General features: G+C 36.7%; 1 protein-coding gene across 2 annotated transcripts in view; it reads left to right on the forward strand.

Moving 5' to 3' along the window:
* The window catches only part of OXR1 (oxidation resistance 1), a 469361-nt gene that overhangs the window by 81210 nt on the left and 369362 nt on the right, over positions 1 to 18789 (forward strand). For both annotated transcript variants that reach the window (XM_015145857.3, XM_015145860.3), the window contains exon 2: positions 5437 to 5593. In XM_015145857.3, coding sequence (XP_015001343.2) covers positions 5571 to 5593 — 23 coding nt within the window. In that variant the 5' untranslated portion in view covers positions 5437 to 5570. The remainder of the gene's footprint in view (positions 1 to 5436; positions 5594 to 18789) is intronic.

Genomic DNA, 18789 nt, shown 5'->3' on the forward strand with positions numbered 1-18789 from the left:
GTGAAAATCAAAAGGAGTCCACCTTGTAAAACTCAAAAGAGTCTAATATTTCTTTGATAATTTGTTCTGCTAACATTTGTTTGAATCTCCAGCATAAAAGTCTTCTCTTCATACCACTTGCATTTTATTCTTCATTTCATGCCCATTATCTCTTGTAGTGCCCTGAGTGCAGTTCAAATATATATGTACCTCATTACATGCACAGTACATCTCTTAAAACAAAATCCAATGGACCCTTGGATATCCCAGTTTGAAATTGTCTATAATGTTTAATAACCCCTTTGGAATTGAAGCCTAACTTTCTGCAGGCAAAGCGATGTAATTCACTGTGTACACTTAATGCTTATGGTGCTTATGATCAAAACCTTGAACCATTTTGGTTCTTCTTCCAAGAACCGTTTTTATAGATTTATTGTTTTAAATATGAAATATAGAAAACCTGTATTTATTATGTGGTAGATTACTTAAACTGATATTCATAGAATTTTAAGGTCTTAATGATATTAGAAGCATCTAGGTATGCATAGGAGTAGGTTAGAAAAATGTGTCTTTTCCTTAAATAAAATCAGAGAAGATTTGTGAAATGGCAAAGTAATTACAACTAAATGAATTTATTAGAATATAGTATTTTTTTTCAGATGGATTTGAATCCTAAAATCTCATTCATGAATAAAATGATTAAAATAATTATTTTGGTAAAGTATCATCCCAGTAATCCATTGTTGTATTCAAGGACTCTTCACATTTTAATAAATAGGTTAAAAGAGAGAGGGTTTATTAAATTCACATGCTATATTCCTTAATAGTGCACTAAAAGAATGACCTAAAGAGAAGAATTGTGTCTATGCTTATAGCTTATATCATAGCTGGGCATTCAGGGGAAGTCAAATCACTCCATATATTTTTAAAATCTTCCTCTAATATGAAGATAGAGTCTTTCTCTTGTGAAAAAGGGGCAGATCTCATTCTTAGCAATGTTAGAATTTTGGCTGAAAGCTATGAATTCATACGTAAGTGTGGAGAATGATGTTGGAGATTTGTGTTAAGATTATGAATCACCAAAATGAACACAAAATTTAAACTTGTGTGAAGATTTTAAAGATGTTTTCTCTGGAAAGATTACATTGATAAGCAATCAATCATTTAAAAGTAATTAAAAAAATAACAAGCCCAATACAGGGTTTTTTTAAAAAATCACATCATAAACATGTAAATATAACAGGCTTTTGAATTGTTTTCAACTCAGTAAGCTTTGAGTGCCTGGTAGGCACATTGTGCCTGTCCTTGACAAAATAAATCAGATAGTTATAAGTTGTAAAAGAAAAGGAAAGATGACATAACACCAAAATGACTGTTAGAGTGATTAGTATAATTGCTATGAATGGTCACTATAAATTTTTTGTGTGTGTTTGAATATTTACTTCTTGTAAACTTGTAAGATTTCTTTTCTTTTTAATTTTTTTTTTATTTTGGTGTCATCAGAAAAAATGCAATTCTTTAATATTTATTTCATTTCAGAAATATACCTATAAGCTTATCAAATTCCAAGTTGGTAGTTATTGTAGGTAAAGGACATTGAGCAAAGATTGCACTTTTAAACATTATGGCTAGAATCTTAGGAAATTATCCTGAACTTTAAAGACTCAAAACAATAACCTGTCAAAGAAAAAATGCAGCAGACAGAGCTAAGCAGCTGCGAGGAAAACTGGATTCCACATTATTGCAATAGAGGAGAGAGAATGAACACAACTCCACTAAAACAAAAGGCAGAAGTGTTTTTAAGTGCTGGATTGAGCTAGCAGAAAAGTTCTAGAGGACATTGCGGGAGGGCATGGTTGGTCAATTTGATTATGCCATCTTTGTTTACTAATTGGCACTTATTTAAATTAGACTTCTACCCTCCCACAGGGAGAGGCAGCTAGCAAAGCTGTCTTTTTCAATGGCTACATTTTAAAGGGATGGCTCCCAGGTCCTTGAGAAATACGTTATTGGATTATGAAACTGACAGGTGGTTGACACAAGATTTACATCTCAAAGGGGCAGAGAATGGATTTACAATTGCAAGTTTCCTGAAGTAAATATCCTAAGGAAAAGGAAGTTAGGAGGCCATAGACAGGAAGAAAGCCACCTAAAGTTTTGTCAAACTGAGGGAAACATTAAGGCTATCTTGGTCAACTCTTCAGTTATATTAAGTTGTACCATATACATTGACAATACTTGACCATCTTTGACCTACAAAAGCAATAGGTTCATATGGCTCTATCTAAGATCCTAAGATCCAGTTTGTTTTTGTATTATTTTTACATTCTGCAGAAGCAAACAATTCTTGACTTCTGGTTTTTAGTTTTACACTTTCTTATTTCAAAAAGAACTTGGGGGGATTTTATGTGTATTTACGTTAAATAATATATATATATGTATGCATATGTTTGTATATATCTGTGTGTTTATTTTAAAAAGGTTAAAATTGAAGTTGGCAAAAAAAAAAAGGTTAGCAGAAGTCTTTAATAGTTCTTAAAGAAATGTCACAGGTTTGTTTCAGAGCTTCCCATAAATTAATGCAAGGAAAGAAGTGTAGTAAGTTGCAGTAATGACCCTAGGAGAAAAGCAACCTAGAAATTTAGAATAATAGTTTTACAGGTGTTGAGACCTAACACGATTTTTTCCTTTAAGTGCTCATAAAGGCAACATTTGTGTGTTGGCAACTTGTCCACTAAGCCTAATAGTTGACTTCATAGTCTGGGTTTTTGCTTGTTGGTTATTTTTTTAAAATGATGTCTCTTGATGCAAACTTGGCAAAACTCCAAAATGTAATTTAGTAAAAGCATTTCAATTAGGTATGAAAATAACAACATCCAGATACACAGTTACCTAAAGATGGAATTAAATATATCTAGAAGAATGAATTGCATTAGACAATATTCCATATATGTGTGTGTATATATATGTGTGTGTGTGTGTATATATATATTTGTGTGTGTATATATATGTGTGGGTATATGTGTATATACATATATTTTTGGGTAACTGAACCCTTGAAAAAAATCGGGCAATACACCTTGGAAACTTTTTAAGTTAACTGTTGTGGTGTCAGAATTTGGAGTTCCTTTGTCTTTACAGATGTAAGTTTATATGCTGTAACAATTTTACCAAGGACAGGATAGATAGCCCCTTTTGGAATGTAAACAGACCAGTTAGGATGTGGATGAAACTTCATAGCTGCTTACTTCACCAGCAGGCCAATATTATTATTCCAGCAGTCAGGGTCTGGGTAAAATTAGACTTAATTAAAATCATGGTTCTTGCTTTATTCCTTGATAGCCACTCATATGTGCTTGTATGCACACAACAATTTTCAGAGTGTGTTTTATTTTTGTCCTTTTTTAAAAATTTGATGGCCTCTATGTTAAATGGTGGGTTCTTTATTTGTAAATACTATATTTTATTAATCTTTGTATCATTAATACTTAGAGTAATAGGGCACGAGAAATATTTTGTTTGCTTATGAATGACTTAAGGAAGCTGAAGTTTGATATTTAAAATTATAAATATAAAATGTAAAATTATCAGTAAACAACGGACTGTTTCCATCTCTCCTTTGTCTCATGTTTTCCACTTTGCACTCAGTAAAAGCCACACAACTTTGAGGGTCCATGTCACCGAGTGTCAAACGTGGTGCCGACGCTGTTACTTTTCTGCCGGTATCCACTTTCCCACCTTCCTTACCGATAAGCACTTTGGTTGACAGGACACTAGATGCCCCAAATAATGGCTGCATTTTCCAATCGTCCTTAGAGTAAGAGTGGCCAAGTGACTAAACTGTGGCCAATAAAATGTAGGCAGAAATGTCATGTGTAAATGTTAGGAAGCATCCTTCTTTCCTTCCTCCTCCTTTCTGCTAGCAGGAATGCAGACATGTTCGCTGGAGCTCAGCAACCTCTTGGACCATGAAGGGAACCACATGATTGAGAAGGGTGGAACTACAAGAAGGAAGACACCTCCTTCCCTGGTGTCCATGGAGTTGCCATATATGCCTTGGCCTTCTTAGGTCGAGATTTATTTGTATGAGAGAAAAATAAACTCTTTTCTCAGCCATTTTATTTAGGGTTGCATTTTCTTAAACTTGTAGCCAAGCCTAATGGTAGTCATTTGGAACACATCTTTGGAAATCCTTTCCAATTCCCTAAGACTGGGCTGGAAGCCCCCTCTTCTGTGCCCCCACATGCCCTGGATGTACCTTTAGTAGAACACTTTCCCTATTTTATTGAAATCATCTTATTTTACATAAAACATTATTTGAGGACAAGAACAATGTCTTATTCATTCATCCCTGAGCTATAGCTAGGATAGTGTATGTTCACATAGAATATGCTCAATAGGGATTTGTTTAATTGAAAAACAGTGGATTAATGACCTGACTGAATAAAGTGCTAACAGTACTATGGAATTAATTTGATTGATTTTGATTCGAAATCATAGGACACTATAGTAGGTGTCAAAATATATATGTGGAGATGTTTGTCATATTTGTTACATAAATAACACCCTGGCTTATCTCCCCCATGTTAATCAATATAAATCATTTTTCCTATTATTTAGTGACTACTTTAACTCACTAAATTATTTAGTGAATAATTTTTTGTTAAAGCCTTGGGTGTGATGGTAATTCGTGTCATGGAATTCTTTCCTTTCTTTCTTTCCTTTCTTTCTTTCCTTCCCTTCCTTCTTCTCCTTCCTTTCCTTCCCTTCCTTCCTTTCCTTCCTTTCCTTCCCTTCCTTCCCTTCCTTCCCTTCCTTCCTTTCCTTCCTTTCCTTCCCTTCCTTCCCTTTTTTCTCTTCCCTCCCTTCCTTCCTTCCCTCCTTCCTTCCTTCCTTCCCTTCCCTTCCTTCCCTTTTTTCTCTTCCCTCCCTCCCTCCCTCCCTCCCTCCCTCCCTCCCTCCCTCCCTTCCTCCCTTCCTCCCTTCCTCCCTTCCTCCCTTCCTCCCTTCCTCCCTTCCTTCCTCCCTCCCTCCCTCCCTCCCTCCCTTCCTTCCTCCCTTCTTTCCTTCTTTCTTTTTTATCTGCTGTGGGCTAATCAGGATCTTTGTTCTAATCTTTTTATCTCAGGTATGTAAAACTGATTTGGAGAGTATAACCTTATGAAAAAATATTTGGTTCCTCCATATCACATTCTCTTGTTTCCCTGAATTCTCTACTTCGGGGATTGAACGTTTTATTAACCTTTCAGATGGTTTTAAAAGTAAAGCATTCTGCTCATCATATGGTTGGTTTAATTTTATCTTTGGTTTATTAAATGTCTTACATTTTAAGAAAAAAATAATATTTTTTGTGTATATCTTATACCATGACAAAACCATTGATTTGGATGAAATAAATCTGTGAGAAACCATATAGACCAGGTACTAGAGATATTCATTTATTTCTTTTCTTTATAGGTCCTCTCAAACTGTGAGTAACTGAGTGGTTTGTGCATCATTCCAGAAGCAAAGCTAAAATTTTTAGCGGTGTGACTTGACCTGCTAATTCCCTGTTCTGGAATCAAGAGAAGACTCCTCGACAAGTTGCTGCAATGTCTGTATCTAATCTGTCATGGTGAGTGAATGGTTTTCTTGCCTAAAATGTAAATGAATATGTATCGTGAGCAATATTTTATGAGAGAGTTGTACTGGCAGAACTTGGGCAGAGAGAAAACTTAAAAATCTGGTTTCCAAAGAGTATTGCCCCATGTTAGGGTAAGGAAAGCAATCTAGGATTAGAAGTCTGACACTTTCAGTGCTATGATATCTGGGGGCTCTGGAAAGGATTGAAGCCTCACGCTGAATCCCAGTGACGTCCAATACCTTTCTTCCCAGCACACCCTAGGAGAGGGAGAAGTAATGTAATATCCTTTCAGTATTCCTTGCTATTGCTATATTCCCAGATACAGGACTAATAAGCTATATGGGTGACTGTCAGTGTGGGGCAGATATTTGCTCATCAGTACTTCTTTACTTTAGGTTTTACATTTCAACAAATCTACCCAGATTAAACTGAACAGAACTGAAATATGGAAGAGAAAAATTTGTTACAGATGCGTATCTCTAAATAGCTGGCATTCTAAATAATCTTTGACTTTCAATGCATGTTTAAAAGCTGTTTGGGATTTAAAAAAAGAAGTGTAAAAATATTTTTCTGATGAATAATGAGCTTTTTCTATAGCAATGAAGAGCAATACTAGTAGGGATAAATTTGAAGGTATTTATTGAACTTTGACTTTTTTATATAAAGAGGTGAATAAGTGACATTTATATAAATTCATAGTATTTAATACATGAATGTAAGGAAAATCTGGTAATTTTTTCATTTCTTTAAGAATTCATTTTATCCTTGCTCTTCAATTTGTGCTGGAAATGTAGGTAGCATCAGATTAAACAGTTGTTACCGGCTCAACTTAGCTCCATAAATTTATTTTTAGTGAAGTAAGCAACTTTTTTTAGGCAAGGATATAATTATTTGTTTAGATTCAGAGTCATGTTTCTGAAGAACCTGCTTTTTAAGGACTCCCTAGAAGAGATCCTTGGATCTTTTGGCCTAGTGCTAAGAATCTCAGTTTGAAAAAAAAAAGAATTGAAGAAACTAAAGTATAATCAAACAGAAATTTTATTTAAATTGTTAATTATTACTGCACAGTATGTTTTCTTATTATATTATTGTTAAAATTAAGTTCTCATTAAAAGTTTTTAAAAATATAATTTTTGTAGAACCTGTGAATCATTTCAAACTCCTGGGAGACCTTGACACATTTCCTTAAAGGAATTATACTCCTGGCAAATTGTGTGTAGGAGATGAGTTCTCAAAAAGCAGGCAGCATGTCAAAGAACGGAGAGGGGTGGGGTGGGGAAAGGAAACGGAAAGTGGGAGGAGGAGATTGAAACAGGTATGACTGTTGCATTTCAAGAGAGCGTGCAGTTTAGCCTGGTTCACAGGGTCAGGGCAGGACTAAAATTGAGGCCTGGCCTCGGTGCATACTTCTATTAACTGTTTTGATGTGATGTGAGGATATGATTGTTGCTCCAAAACACAGTGAACTCCACAAAGAGAGAGATTGCATGCCATGGTTCCAGCCCGATTATCCAGAACAGCACCTAGAATTTAGTAGATATTCTGTAAGTGCATGCTGTGGAAATGAGTGAAAAAAATGCAAAGCAGGTAACTCAATGGTAAATAAATGTTAGCCTTCTAAAAGAAAGCTTTAAATTGTGAGGCTATCTTATGTAATTCATCTATCTGGAATTTATAAGAATTCTTTCCATGTTATAGGTTCAGATTTTATAGAAATGGTTCTTGGATATTTTTATCAGCACTGTCCTGGATTCTAGCTGTGTTCTGCATTAGATTTCCATGCAGGGAGCTATTAATTTGTTTTACCAGTTTCACCCCCACCATGCAGCTGTGGGGTGTTTGGCATCCCTGTTCTCCCAGTTAGCATTTGGGGTGCCCAAGTGCTGGCAGCAAAGGAGACCAGAAACTAAATCTAAACCATGTAAAACATGTTTATGACATGATACATGTCACTGATACCTAGTTTAGACATTGTTAACATTCTTCTTCTTTTTTTTTTTTTACAATAAACTTTGTAATTCTTCTATATTCCTAACATCTTCTAATTTATATTTTGGGGATTATTGTTTTATAAATATTTAATAGGAATGCATAATAACTCATCATTACATTAATTTAGTTAAGCCATTATAGTCCCTCATCGGGCTGTCTGTTTTGAAATCCAGAAACAAACACATGGAAATATTGACTGATATGGGAAAACTAACTGGGTTGAAAGATTATTAATTTCAAATAAGACATGTAACAGTTAAGTGTATGCCATGCTTGATTTAGCCTGACTAGTGCATTCTCTAACTGTTGTGGAAAACTACACGGGAATCTACATCAGAAGTTTGACTGATAACCACATAATCATAACGAGGAGAGCTACGTGCTTCCAGTGTTCAAAGGAATCAGGATAGGGTACACTTGGCAGAATATACCTGTCAATAAACGATCCATCTGCTAAACACAGAGGTCAGCCTTGCAGGGCGGTTACACGTGTCTAGGAGTTGAGTAACACTGTCAATGTTTGCCCTGATGATTCTGAGTTCCACTTCTGCCAGACTCCCTCTGCTTGGCTTTCTTGTCAATGTTACCACTGAGCTTCTAGTCAAAACTTCCTGCAATCTGTGAACAGTGTAGTCTTCCTACCATGACATCGTATTACTTGACCATATCCATGTGTTGATTTTAAAATGTCACTCTGAGGTTAATGTGGGAAGTGCAGGATGCCTATTGGGACTCTCATAGAAAACCTAGAGATTTTAAAAGTATAGGTTAGTATAGTTACAGGCATATTTACAACTACCTAAGCAATTCTCCCAGCTTTTAAATACCCTGTATAAGAAAGTTATCTTTTTTATACATTAAAAAAGCTTTCTTGCTCTAATAGTTATGTGTATGATGCTTGAAAAAAATATGTAAAGTAATTTAGCCATTTCATGTAAAATCTAAGAAATACATTTAATCTAGGAAACTTTCAAGTTTCCAAGAAACTATAGTCTCAGTTGGAAAAAAGGAATAGTGGAACTTGATTGTTTCATGAATCTTCCTATTCAGTAAATAATGATCCGAGAGAGACAATGAGTAAGTTGATGCTGGTTGAAACAGAAACAAAGGGATATGCAGAATCTGCTGCAGAAAACTACGAACAGGGGACAGGTTCCAGGATAATCTGAGGGAAAGAATTGTTTCTGGTAGCATGGATAAGTAACTGGAGACAAAATACTGGTCAACATATGTACAGTAACACTAAAAGAGTGGGAACTCAGGGTGTAGTAGGGCCTGGAGAGTAGTAAGGAATTGGTTTAGTAGTGGAGTGTCTCAGTATGTTGATAGAGATCCTAGTAAAGTTTCAACTGATTTTGCAAGATGACATCTTTTTGACCCAAATTATTTTTTCACCATGATACCTGCACACACTTTAATTTTGGTCCCAAAATCTATTAAAGACTGGACAGCATCTTGTGGAGGTGATAGTAATTCCACTAGAGCCATGTATGGGAGAAAGAAGTCACTGGATGAAAGGCAGAATCCAAGGAGCCATTCAAAACCCAGTGAGCATCTGTAATGTGCCATGTCCTGTGCTAAGCACAGGGAAACATTATTGGTTAAAAGTAATGACTGCTACTCTTTCTGGAGCTCATTTATAAGCCAGAAGACTGATAAGTGATCAAATAGCTCTGATTTAATGTGATAAGTGCTTTAAAAGATAAAAGGTATGTGCAGAATGTGTTTGAAAACAAAAGGAATATTTGTTTTTCCTGCTTGGGATGAAATGACTTTTTTTTCAGAAATACAAATACAACTCCTGCATTTATTCCTAAATATAAAGAAATAAACTAACTGCAAAGGGTCAAACGCTACCGAAAATCATAAAGCAGAAACTAAAAATAACCTAAATCCTATCATTCACAGAAAACCATTGTTTCAAACGTTTATGTATATTATTTTCTGCATATATTCAGTTTTTTTAGAGGAGTTTGATTTCCTGTGCAGTTAATGAGTCTGAGGTTGAAGGTTCAAACCACACAAAGATTAATGAGCTCTGTTCTCTTTCTTGGACAATGCCTACTAGACCTGTAACCTTGACCAGCCCTCCTTCCCAAACTTGCCATTGGTCATAAGTCATTAGAAATACTTGGTTGATCATCACCAGCTTACAACCAGTATTGGGGAAAAATATAAGCATGAAATCAAGAGTTCTTTAGGGGTTGATGATGAGTCACATATATCATCTTCCTTTTGAATATCATCCAGGTGAAATAATTTAAATATATGCTTTGAAGTAAGACTTTTCATCAATCTCAAATAAATTATAATTTACTGTCTTGTGGAAGATCTACAGTGAATTATCACACCAATATTTCCTTAGACTATAGAAGCTTTAACATAATACTGGGCAATGTGTTCCAAACCTTAAGGCTAGAGTTTCTAAACACCACCCATTTGTGGACTTGAACAATTAGTCTATGAGACATTTTAGTTATCAAAATAGATATGTAGGCTAAGAGATGTTATTTTCAGCATGATCAAGTAAAATTGATTGTCAAATCTTACTATTTTCCATAAGTGTATAAAATTATCAACATTGTGTTATCCTAGTATACATGCTCCATCTTCTTTTATGTATTGCATTTTCTTTTTTATTTGTTTTTAAAATTGTGAAAAGATTTCAGCTTGATTATAAAACCATTCCAGTTTAAACAACCACTTTTCAATACCATTATATGGTCAATAAAAGAATTCAGTGCATTCATTTACGCTTAGTTTTATATTTCGCTTTTTTTTTTTTTTTTAAATTTTGAGACAGAGTATCGCTCCATCACCCAGGCTGGGGTGCAGTGGTACGATCTCGGCTCACTGCAACCTCTGCCTCCTGGGTTCAAGGGATTCTCTTGCCTCAGCCTTCCGGATAGCTGGGACTAGAGGCATGTGCCACCATGCCCAGCTAATTTTTTGTATTTTTAGTAGAGACGGAGTTTCCCCATGTTAGCCAGGATGGTGTCCATCTCCTGACCTCGTGATTTGCCTGCCTCAGCCTCCCAAAGTGCTGGGAGTACAGGCGTGAGCCACCATGCCTGACCTATGTTCCACTTTTAAGAGTAGGTTCATTGATATAAGCTTTGAGAATAATTTAAAATTAGTTTATGAATGAATGATAATTTTAAAATAATTCTTGCACAATTAGAGATACATTAGTATAATTTATTTCTAAACTGGCAGTATAGTATTTTTATTAAATTAGAATTTAAACATATTTGTATTCATTCATTTATTTATTCAACAAATTTTTGAGCATTGTACAATTTACTATTTTCAATGTTGTGGAGAGAATGATGAATGACAGAAATTTCTGCTCTCACGAAGCTTAGATTAATTTTTATCTATATCTGTGCTGAAGACAGATATAGATAAAAAATATGTCAGCATGACAGATAGTGATATGAACTTCAAAGAATAAGCAGCTCATAAAGATAGAGTATGATGGTAGAGGATTGGGGAGTTGGTATGAAGAGGCTCCTCAGAGGTGACATTTAAGCAGAAATGAACTACACAAGTCTTAGAGGAAAACCATTTCAGGCAGAGAAACAGAAGGACAAAGAACCTGAGACTGAAAAGTGTTTGGTATGCTTGGGGAACCATCTAGGAAGCCAGGTAGGTGGAAAACAGCCAATAAAGGGGAGAGTCCCAGGAACTGAGCTTAGAGAGGTAGCAGGGAGGCATGTAGGCCAAGAGAAAGACTGGAGTGTGTTCTAAACGTGATGGGAAATTTTGCCCTTCCTTACTAGGTTACAGGTGAGAGTCCATATGAAATGTAAATTTAGAGAAATTCAGTGATAGGAATAATTGAGTGTTGAAAGCAGAGTCTTGACACAATCTGATTTCTAAATTCAAAAGGATTTCTCTGTGTTCTTCAAAGTTTAGAAAAATAATTCCTATTGTATTCTTACTATAAACATATGGCAGAAAAATAATATATAATAAAAAAATACAAGATACCAAGGTAATGGAAAAGAATTTTCATGAATATAACCAGTTTCTCTTTTTTTTTTTTTCCTTTTTTTTTTGAGATGGAGTCTCGCTCTGTTGCCCAGGCTGGAGTGCAGTGGTACCACCTCCGCTCACTGCAAGCTCTGCCTCCCGGGTTCATGCCATTCTTCTGCCTCAGCCTCCCGAGTAGCTGGGACTACAGGCGCCTGCCACCTTGCCTGGCTAATTTTTTGTATTTTTAGTAGAGACAGGGTTTCGCTGTGTTAGCCAGGATGGTCTCCATCTCCTGACCTCGTGATCCCCCCACCTCGCCCTCCCAAAGTGCTGGGATTACAGGAGTGAGCCACTGTGCCTAGCCACCAGTTTCTCAGCATTATACATTTTAAAAGATTCAACAAATCTGACACATTGAATAATTAAGGACACGATATATGTTTTGTTTTGTTTTACTGCATTTTATTTTTTATTTTTATTTTTTGTTTCTTTTTTAAAAAATGGGATACATGTGCAGAATGTTCAGGTCTGTTACATAGGTATGCGTGTGCCATGGTGGTTTGCTGCACCTATTGACCCATCCTCTAAGACCCCTCCCCTCAACCCCTACCCCCAACAGGTCCTGGTGTGTGTTGTTTCCCTCTCTGTGTCCATGTGTTCTCAATGTTCAACTCCCACTTATGAGTGAGAATATGCGGTGTTTGGTTTTCTGTTCCTGTGTTAGTTTACTGAGGATGATGGCTTCCAGCTTCATCCATGTCCCTGCAGAAACATGATCTCATTCCTTTTTACAGCTGCATAGTATTCCATGGTGTATATGTACCATGATTTCTTTATCCAGTCTACAGTTGATGGGCATTTGGGTTGGTTCCATGTCTTTGCTACCGTAAATAGTGCTGCAATAAACATACTTGTGCATGTGTCCTTCGAGTATAATGCTTTATATTCCTGTGGGTATACCGAGTAATGGAATTGCTGGGTCAAATGGTATTTCTGGTTCTAGATCCTTGAAGAATCACCACACTGTCTTCCACAATGGTTGAACTAATTTACATTCCCACCAACAGTGTAAAAGCGTTCCCATTTCTCTACAGCCTTGCCAGCATCTATTGTTTCCTGACTTTTTAAATAATCACCATTCTGACAGGCATGAGATGGTATCTCATTGTAGTTTAGATTTGTGTTTCTCTGATGATCAGTGATGTTGAGCTGTATTTCATATGTTTGTTTGCTGCATAAATGTCTTCTTTTGAGAAGTATCTGTTCATATTCTTTGCCCACTTTTTGATAGGGTTGTTTGTTTTTTCTTGTAAATATGTTTAAGTTCCTTGTAAATTCTGGATATTAGACCTTTGTCAGATGGGTAGATCGCAAAAATTTTCTCCCATACTGTAGGTGCAAAATTTTCTCCCATACTGTAGGTTTCCTGTTCACTTTGATGATAGTTTCTTTTGCTGTGTAGAAGCTCATTATTTTAATGAGATCCCGTTTGTCAATTTTGGCTTTTGTTGCAATTGCTTTTGGCGTTTTAGTCATAAATTCTTTGCCTGTGCCTATGTCCCAAATGGTATTGCCTAGGTTTTCTTCTAGGGCTTTTATGGTTGGGGGTTTTACATTTAAGCCTTTAATCCATCTCGAGTTAATTTTTTTTATAAGGTGAAGGAAGGGGTACAGTTTCAGTTTTCTGCATACGGCTAGTCAGTTTTCCTAGCGCAATTTACTGAATAGGAGATCCTTTCCCCATTGCTTGTTTTTGTCAGGTTTGTCGAAGATCAGATGGTTGTAGATGTGTTGTATTATTTCTGAGGTCTCTGTTCTGCTCCGTTGGTCTATATGTCTGTTTAGGTACAAGTAGCATGCTGTATTGTTTACTGCAGCCTTGTAGTATAGTTTGAAGTCAGGTAGTGTGATGCCTGCAGCTTTGTCTTTTTTGCTTAGGATTGTCTTGGGTATACGAGGTCTTATTTGATTGCATATGAAATTTAAAATAGTTTTTTTCTAATTCTCTGAAGAATGTCAATGGTAGTTTGATGGGAATAGTATTGAATCTCTAAATTACTTTGGGCAATATGGCCATTTTCACGACATTGATTCTTCCCATCCATGAGGATGGGATGTTTTTCCATTTGTTTGTGTTCTCTGTTATTTCCTTGAGGAGTAGTTTCTAGTTCTCCTTAAAGAGGTCCTTCACATCCCTTCTTAGCTGTATTCCTAGGTATTTTATTCTCTTTGTAGGGATTGTGAATGGGAGTTCATTCATGATTTGGTTCTCTGCTTGCTTATTGTTGGTGTAAAGGAATGCTTTTGATTTTTGCAGATTGGTTTTGTATCCTGAGACTGTGCTGAAGTTGCTTGTCAGTTCAAGAAGTTTTAGAGCTGACACGATGGGGTTTTCTAAATATAAAATGCTGTCTTCAAACAGAGGCAACTTGACTTCCTTTCTTGCTAGTTGAATAGCCTTTATTTCTTTCTCTTGCGTGATTGCCCTGGCCAAAACTTCCACTATTATGTTGCAGGTGTGTTGGGCTGTGGGGACAAGTCTTGGGACAAAGCCTCCCTGGCTCCAGCAGGGGAAAAGCACAGCCTGGAGCTATAGAAATGGGTGCTGCCCTTCCCCTGCCCAGGGAGCTTAGCTGGTTAGGCAGTTTCAAGTCCCAGTGCTGACTGCTGCCTCTCCCCCAAGGAGCTCAAAGGACTTAGACAGCAGGCAGCCACAACTGTGCTGTTTGCCCCTCCCCCCAGGAGTTCAGCAGGCTTAAGCAGATTCCAGCTGAGAGGCTGTAAGAATCTGCCCGTTCCAGGCTTGAGACAGTAGGCCTGGTGTCATGGGTTCGCAAGTGGTATCTTCCAATCCATGGGTTGCACAGTTTCATGGAAAAAGCAGTTTCCTCAGCTGGGTAGGGTGCTCACTCAGCACCTCCCTTGGTTGGGGGCAGGGAGTTCCCCATCTCCCTGTGACTCTCAGGTGGGCCGCCGCACCACACTGTTTTTCCTTCTCTCTGTGAGTCACACCAGCCTTATAATCAATTTTGATGAGAGGCCCTGGATACCTTGGTTGCTGCTAAATAATTCACATGCTTATTATGTTTTTTTTTTTTCTAGTCAGCCATCTTGGCCTCTCCCCTATGATATGTTAAGCATCCCTAATTTGAAAACCCAACATTTGAAATGCTCCAAAGTCTCAAACTTTTTGAGTACCAATGTGATGCCGCAAATGAAAATTTTTACACCTGACCTTATGTGATGGGTCACAGTCAAAACAGAGTCAAAACCATTTCATGCAAAAAATTATTGAAAACATTATATAAAATTACCTCCAGGCCATGTGTATAAGGTGTATATGAAACATAAATGAATTTTGTGTTTGGACTTGGGTCCCACCCCTGAGTTATCTCATCATATATATACAAATATGCCAAAATCCGAAAGTATCTAAGATCCAAAACATTACTGGTCCCAAGCATTTCAAGTAAGGGATACTCAATCTGTATAAAAGAGATGTTGTCTATAGAAACATTTTACCTTGGCTTTTGTGAGTAGATGGACTATGTTTTTATAAATTGTGGAAATTGAGAATATACAAGTCACCCTTGATATCCATGAGTTCCATATTCATAGATTCGGCCAACCTCAGATTGAAAATATTCAGGGAAAAAAATTCACAAAGTTCTTAAAAATTTGAATTTGGCCCACACCAAGTACTTTGTTGAATCCACATGAATGAAGTAATGTGTAGGCATTGTATTAGGTATTATAAGTATCTAGGGATGATTTAAAGTCTGTGGGAGGATGTATATAGTTATATGTAAGTTCTATACCATTTTATACCTGGAACTTGAGTATCCTTGGATTTAGGTATCCTTGATAGGACCTGGAACCAATCCTTCATAGATACTAAGTAATAGCTGTATTACGGTTGCCCAACTTGTGTTTTATGCTTATTTTTAAATCCCCTCCCTCTCCCATAAACTTTAAGGCTAATTTCAATATGTAAACACAAAAGTGCATTAAACAATAAATTTTCTTTACTGGCTGTTAAATGTGTGTGTGGTTTTAGTGAGGAACCAGGTGTAACACAGTACCCATCCGGGTGCTAACATGTTGTGGAGAGAATGTTGGTATAAAATTAGTAGGTGTCCTTCTTGGATAAAATTCACTTTATTCTAAGATTATGACCTTTCTATACTTTTCATGGTAAAATATGGTTTCTTCTATGGTACTGGTTATAGATGGAATACTAGGGTATTCTTTAATATCTTTTTAGACAGAGTCTCGCTCTATCACCCAGGTTGGAGTGCAATGGCGTGATCTCAACTCACTGCAACCTTGACCACCCAGGTTCAAGTGATTCTCCTGTCTCAGCCTCCTGAGCAGTTGGGACTACAAGCATGTGCCATCACACCTGGCTAATTTCTGTATTTTTAGTAGAGACAGGGTTTCACCCTGTTGGCCAGGCCAGTCTTGAACTTCTGACCTCAAGTGATCTGCCTGCCTTGGCCTCCCAAAGTGTTGGGATTACAGGCGTGAGCCACTGCACCCAGCCCTAATGTGTTTTTTAAAAAGTCAGAATGTAAAATCAAAAAGTTTGGAATTACTGATGTACTGGGAATTACTTAAAATCGGCTCCTAGCCAAAGTAGTGTCAATGGTATATGATCCGTATTACAGAAGTCACTCATGTGTATCTCGCACCTTCATTTGGCACTGTGGGTTGGTAGATTCAGTGTATTGAGACAGCTTAAACATTACATAATTGCCTAGAAAGGGGTAAAAATGCTCTTATAAGCATACAAATATTATAGCCTACTGGAGTCTTCTTTTACTAGACACACATAAATCACTGCCTGTACAAAGAGCATGGCTAATCATCTTCTTTCCTGGATATTCATGTCTGGGAAGTACACCATAGTGTTTTAATTACTTTTTTCCTATTACTGCTTTACAGTCGTATTTAACATTTATGCATTTTCCTTCTCTTTTAGTGATTACATTTTCTTTATTGGATAACATTAAAGTTTTCCTACTGATGGGTCAGACAAACTCATTTTTATTATGGTCAAAATCAGTTAATTGTTCAATACTATCTAACTTGCTAATGCTATTTCCAAGTATTAAGAAATATCTATTTTTCATAATAACTAGGTTTGAGCCTTTGCATGTGTTTTAATTTATCAGAATTTGGAAAGTTAAATGTTCTCATATTTATACTTACAGAGGTCACATAAATGATATTTAGTGAGTTGAAACTATTAATTATAGATACAAGGTTGAACTCAAGTGAACATTTTCCTTTGATCTAGGTCTGTTTAGATAAAATGGTGCATGATTTTAGCAACTTCAGGGCTAAGTAATCAGAGCAGCCCCGCAGCAGCGACAGAGACAGAATAATCTCCACTGACAGACGACTTTATAAAGAGCCAGATTCACCAGGGCCTCCCCAGTTCAGCTCTGAGCTCATTGAAGAAGGCTGGGGTTCTAAGTTGTCCACTGTCTTTCCTCACTGATAAATTTCATGTAGGAGGAATATTATTGTTCCAGATGGTTTTTCGGCTTTGTGCACACTAGCTTTGTAGACTCCCGCTGTAATTGAAAATTGGTTTTGCTCCAACAATTGACAAAAAAATTAGATTAGGTTTACTACTTTTTGGTTTTAGATTACTGATACAAAGTGCTTTCATGACTATGACAAAAGAAATTGAAATGCAGACTAAGTGATGTCCCTGTGTGCATTTTCACTTAGACATTTTTCCCTGGGGTTTTTATAGTATCATTAAATTACATTCAGATACAGAATTTGCATAGAATCGGGCTCATTGAAATTTTGATGATCTTTTTCAATCTGTAATATTGCTAGTAGTGTTTTTATGGAAAACTAGCTAGATAGTTTAAGTCACTGTAAAGATGATGATGAAAAAAGTTTTAAAAGCCATCTATTATTAGGTTGGTGCAAAAGTAATTGTGGTTTTTATCATTACTTTTAATGACAAATAGTTTGCTTGCATTGTGAAAGCATTCATTGTTTTACTTCTAGGTTCTCATGAAATTAGTGTGAGAAAGTAATTTTCTTGAAGGCTTGCTTGATAGTCCTCCATGGTTTTTTTTTCAGTTCAGATTTTAAGCATTTGGAGAATAAAACAGACATATATTTAGCAGGTTATAAATGAAATCAGTTGAAGTCAAACATTGAGCTATAGTTATCATCAGAACATATATGGGGAGACACATGAAACCTCAGCTTCCCAGTTGAAATATCCACGAGACATCTGACTACTAGGAAAGGGATGGGGTCATGTTACGTGATTCTGGCCCTAGATGCTCAACAGGTGCTTTGTAATCACAAATGGTTGGACATTCATTAGTGCCTTCAGTCTGACTCTCAGCTAGGCCTTGGAACAGAGAGTGTGTATACAATATTGGTTGAAGAGTTTGGTTAAAAAGAAAAACAAAGCCCAACGTTGGAAAAAGAGGTGACATAATTTGGTTTCCATAAGGCTATTCTGTGCCTACCATATGCAGACACTTTTTTAAAGACGTGGAGTGCCTTAGTTCTGCTGCCCAGGCCAGGATACAATGGCATGATCATAGCTCACTGCAACCTCAAACTCGTGGGCTCAAGCCATCCTCACACCTCAGCCTCCTGAGTAGCTGGGACTACAGGCACATGCCACCAACCCATCTAATTTTAAAAATGTTTTTAGAGACGGGGTCTCACTGTGTTACTCAGGCTGGTCTCAAACTCCTGGGCTCAAGTGCCCTTCTCACCTCAGTCTCTGCATACAGACAGACTTTTTTTTACTGGTCACTGAGGAGTTTTGAGGATATATTTCCAGCTGTGAATTAGTGCTGTGGCTCATTTGAGCTAAGGTGGAAACATTCCTCATATTCAAGAAAATAAAACAACCTTGTTCCCATTCTATCCTCTTGATTTTTAACATCTACCCTTTGGAGAAATATCCTCAGATTCATGTTCCATCATCTTTTGCCCTTTCTAACTGTCCTTTAGCCTTTTCTCATCATCATAATTATTACCTGACATTAATGGGGAATTTCCCTAAAATCGTAGAACATTTTGTAGAACGAAGCTGTGAAGTCATAAAAGACAGTGGTTGCAAAGCCTGAGTTCGTGATCAGGGACCAGTGAAAGACAAAGAATCTTGTTACAAAATGAGAAAAATAAAAATAATATTGGCTTAAGACTTCAAAATGAGAAAAATAAAG

This window comes from Macaca mulatta, chromosome 8, assembly GCF_049350105.2.
Source record: "Macaca mulatta isolate MMU2019108-1 chromosome 8, T2T-MMU8v2.0, whole genome shotgun sequence".
NCBI lineage: Eukaryota > Metazoa > Chordata > Mammalia > Primates > Cercopithecidae > Macaca > Macaca mulatta.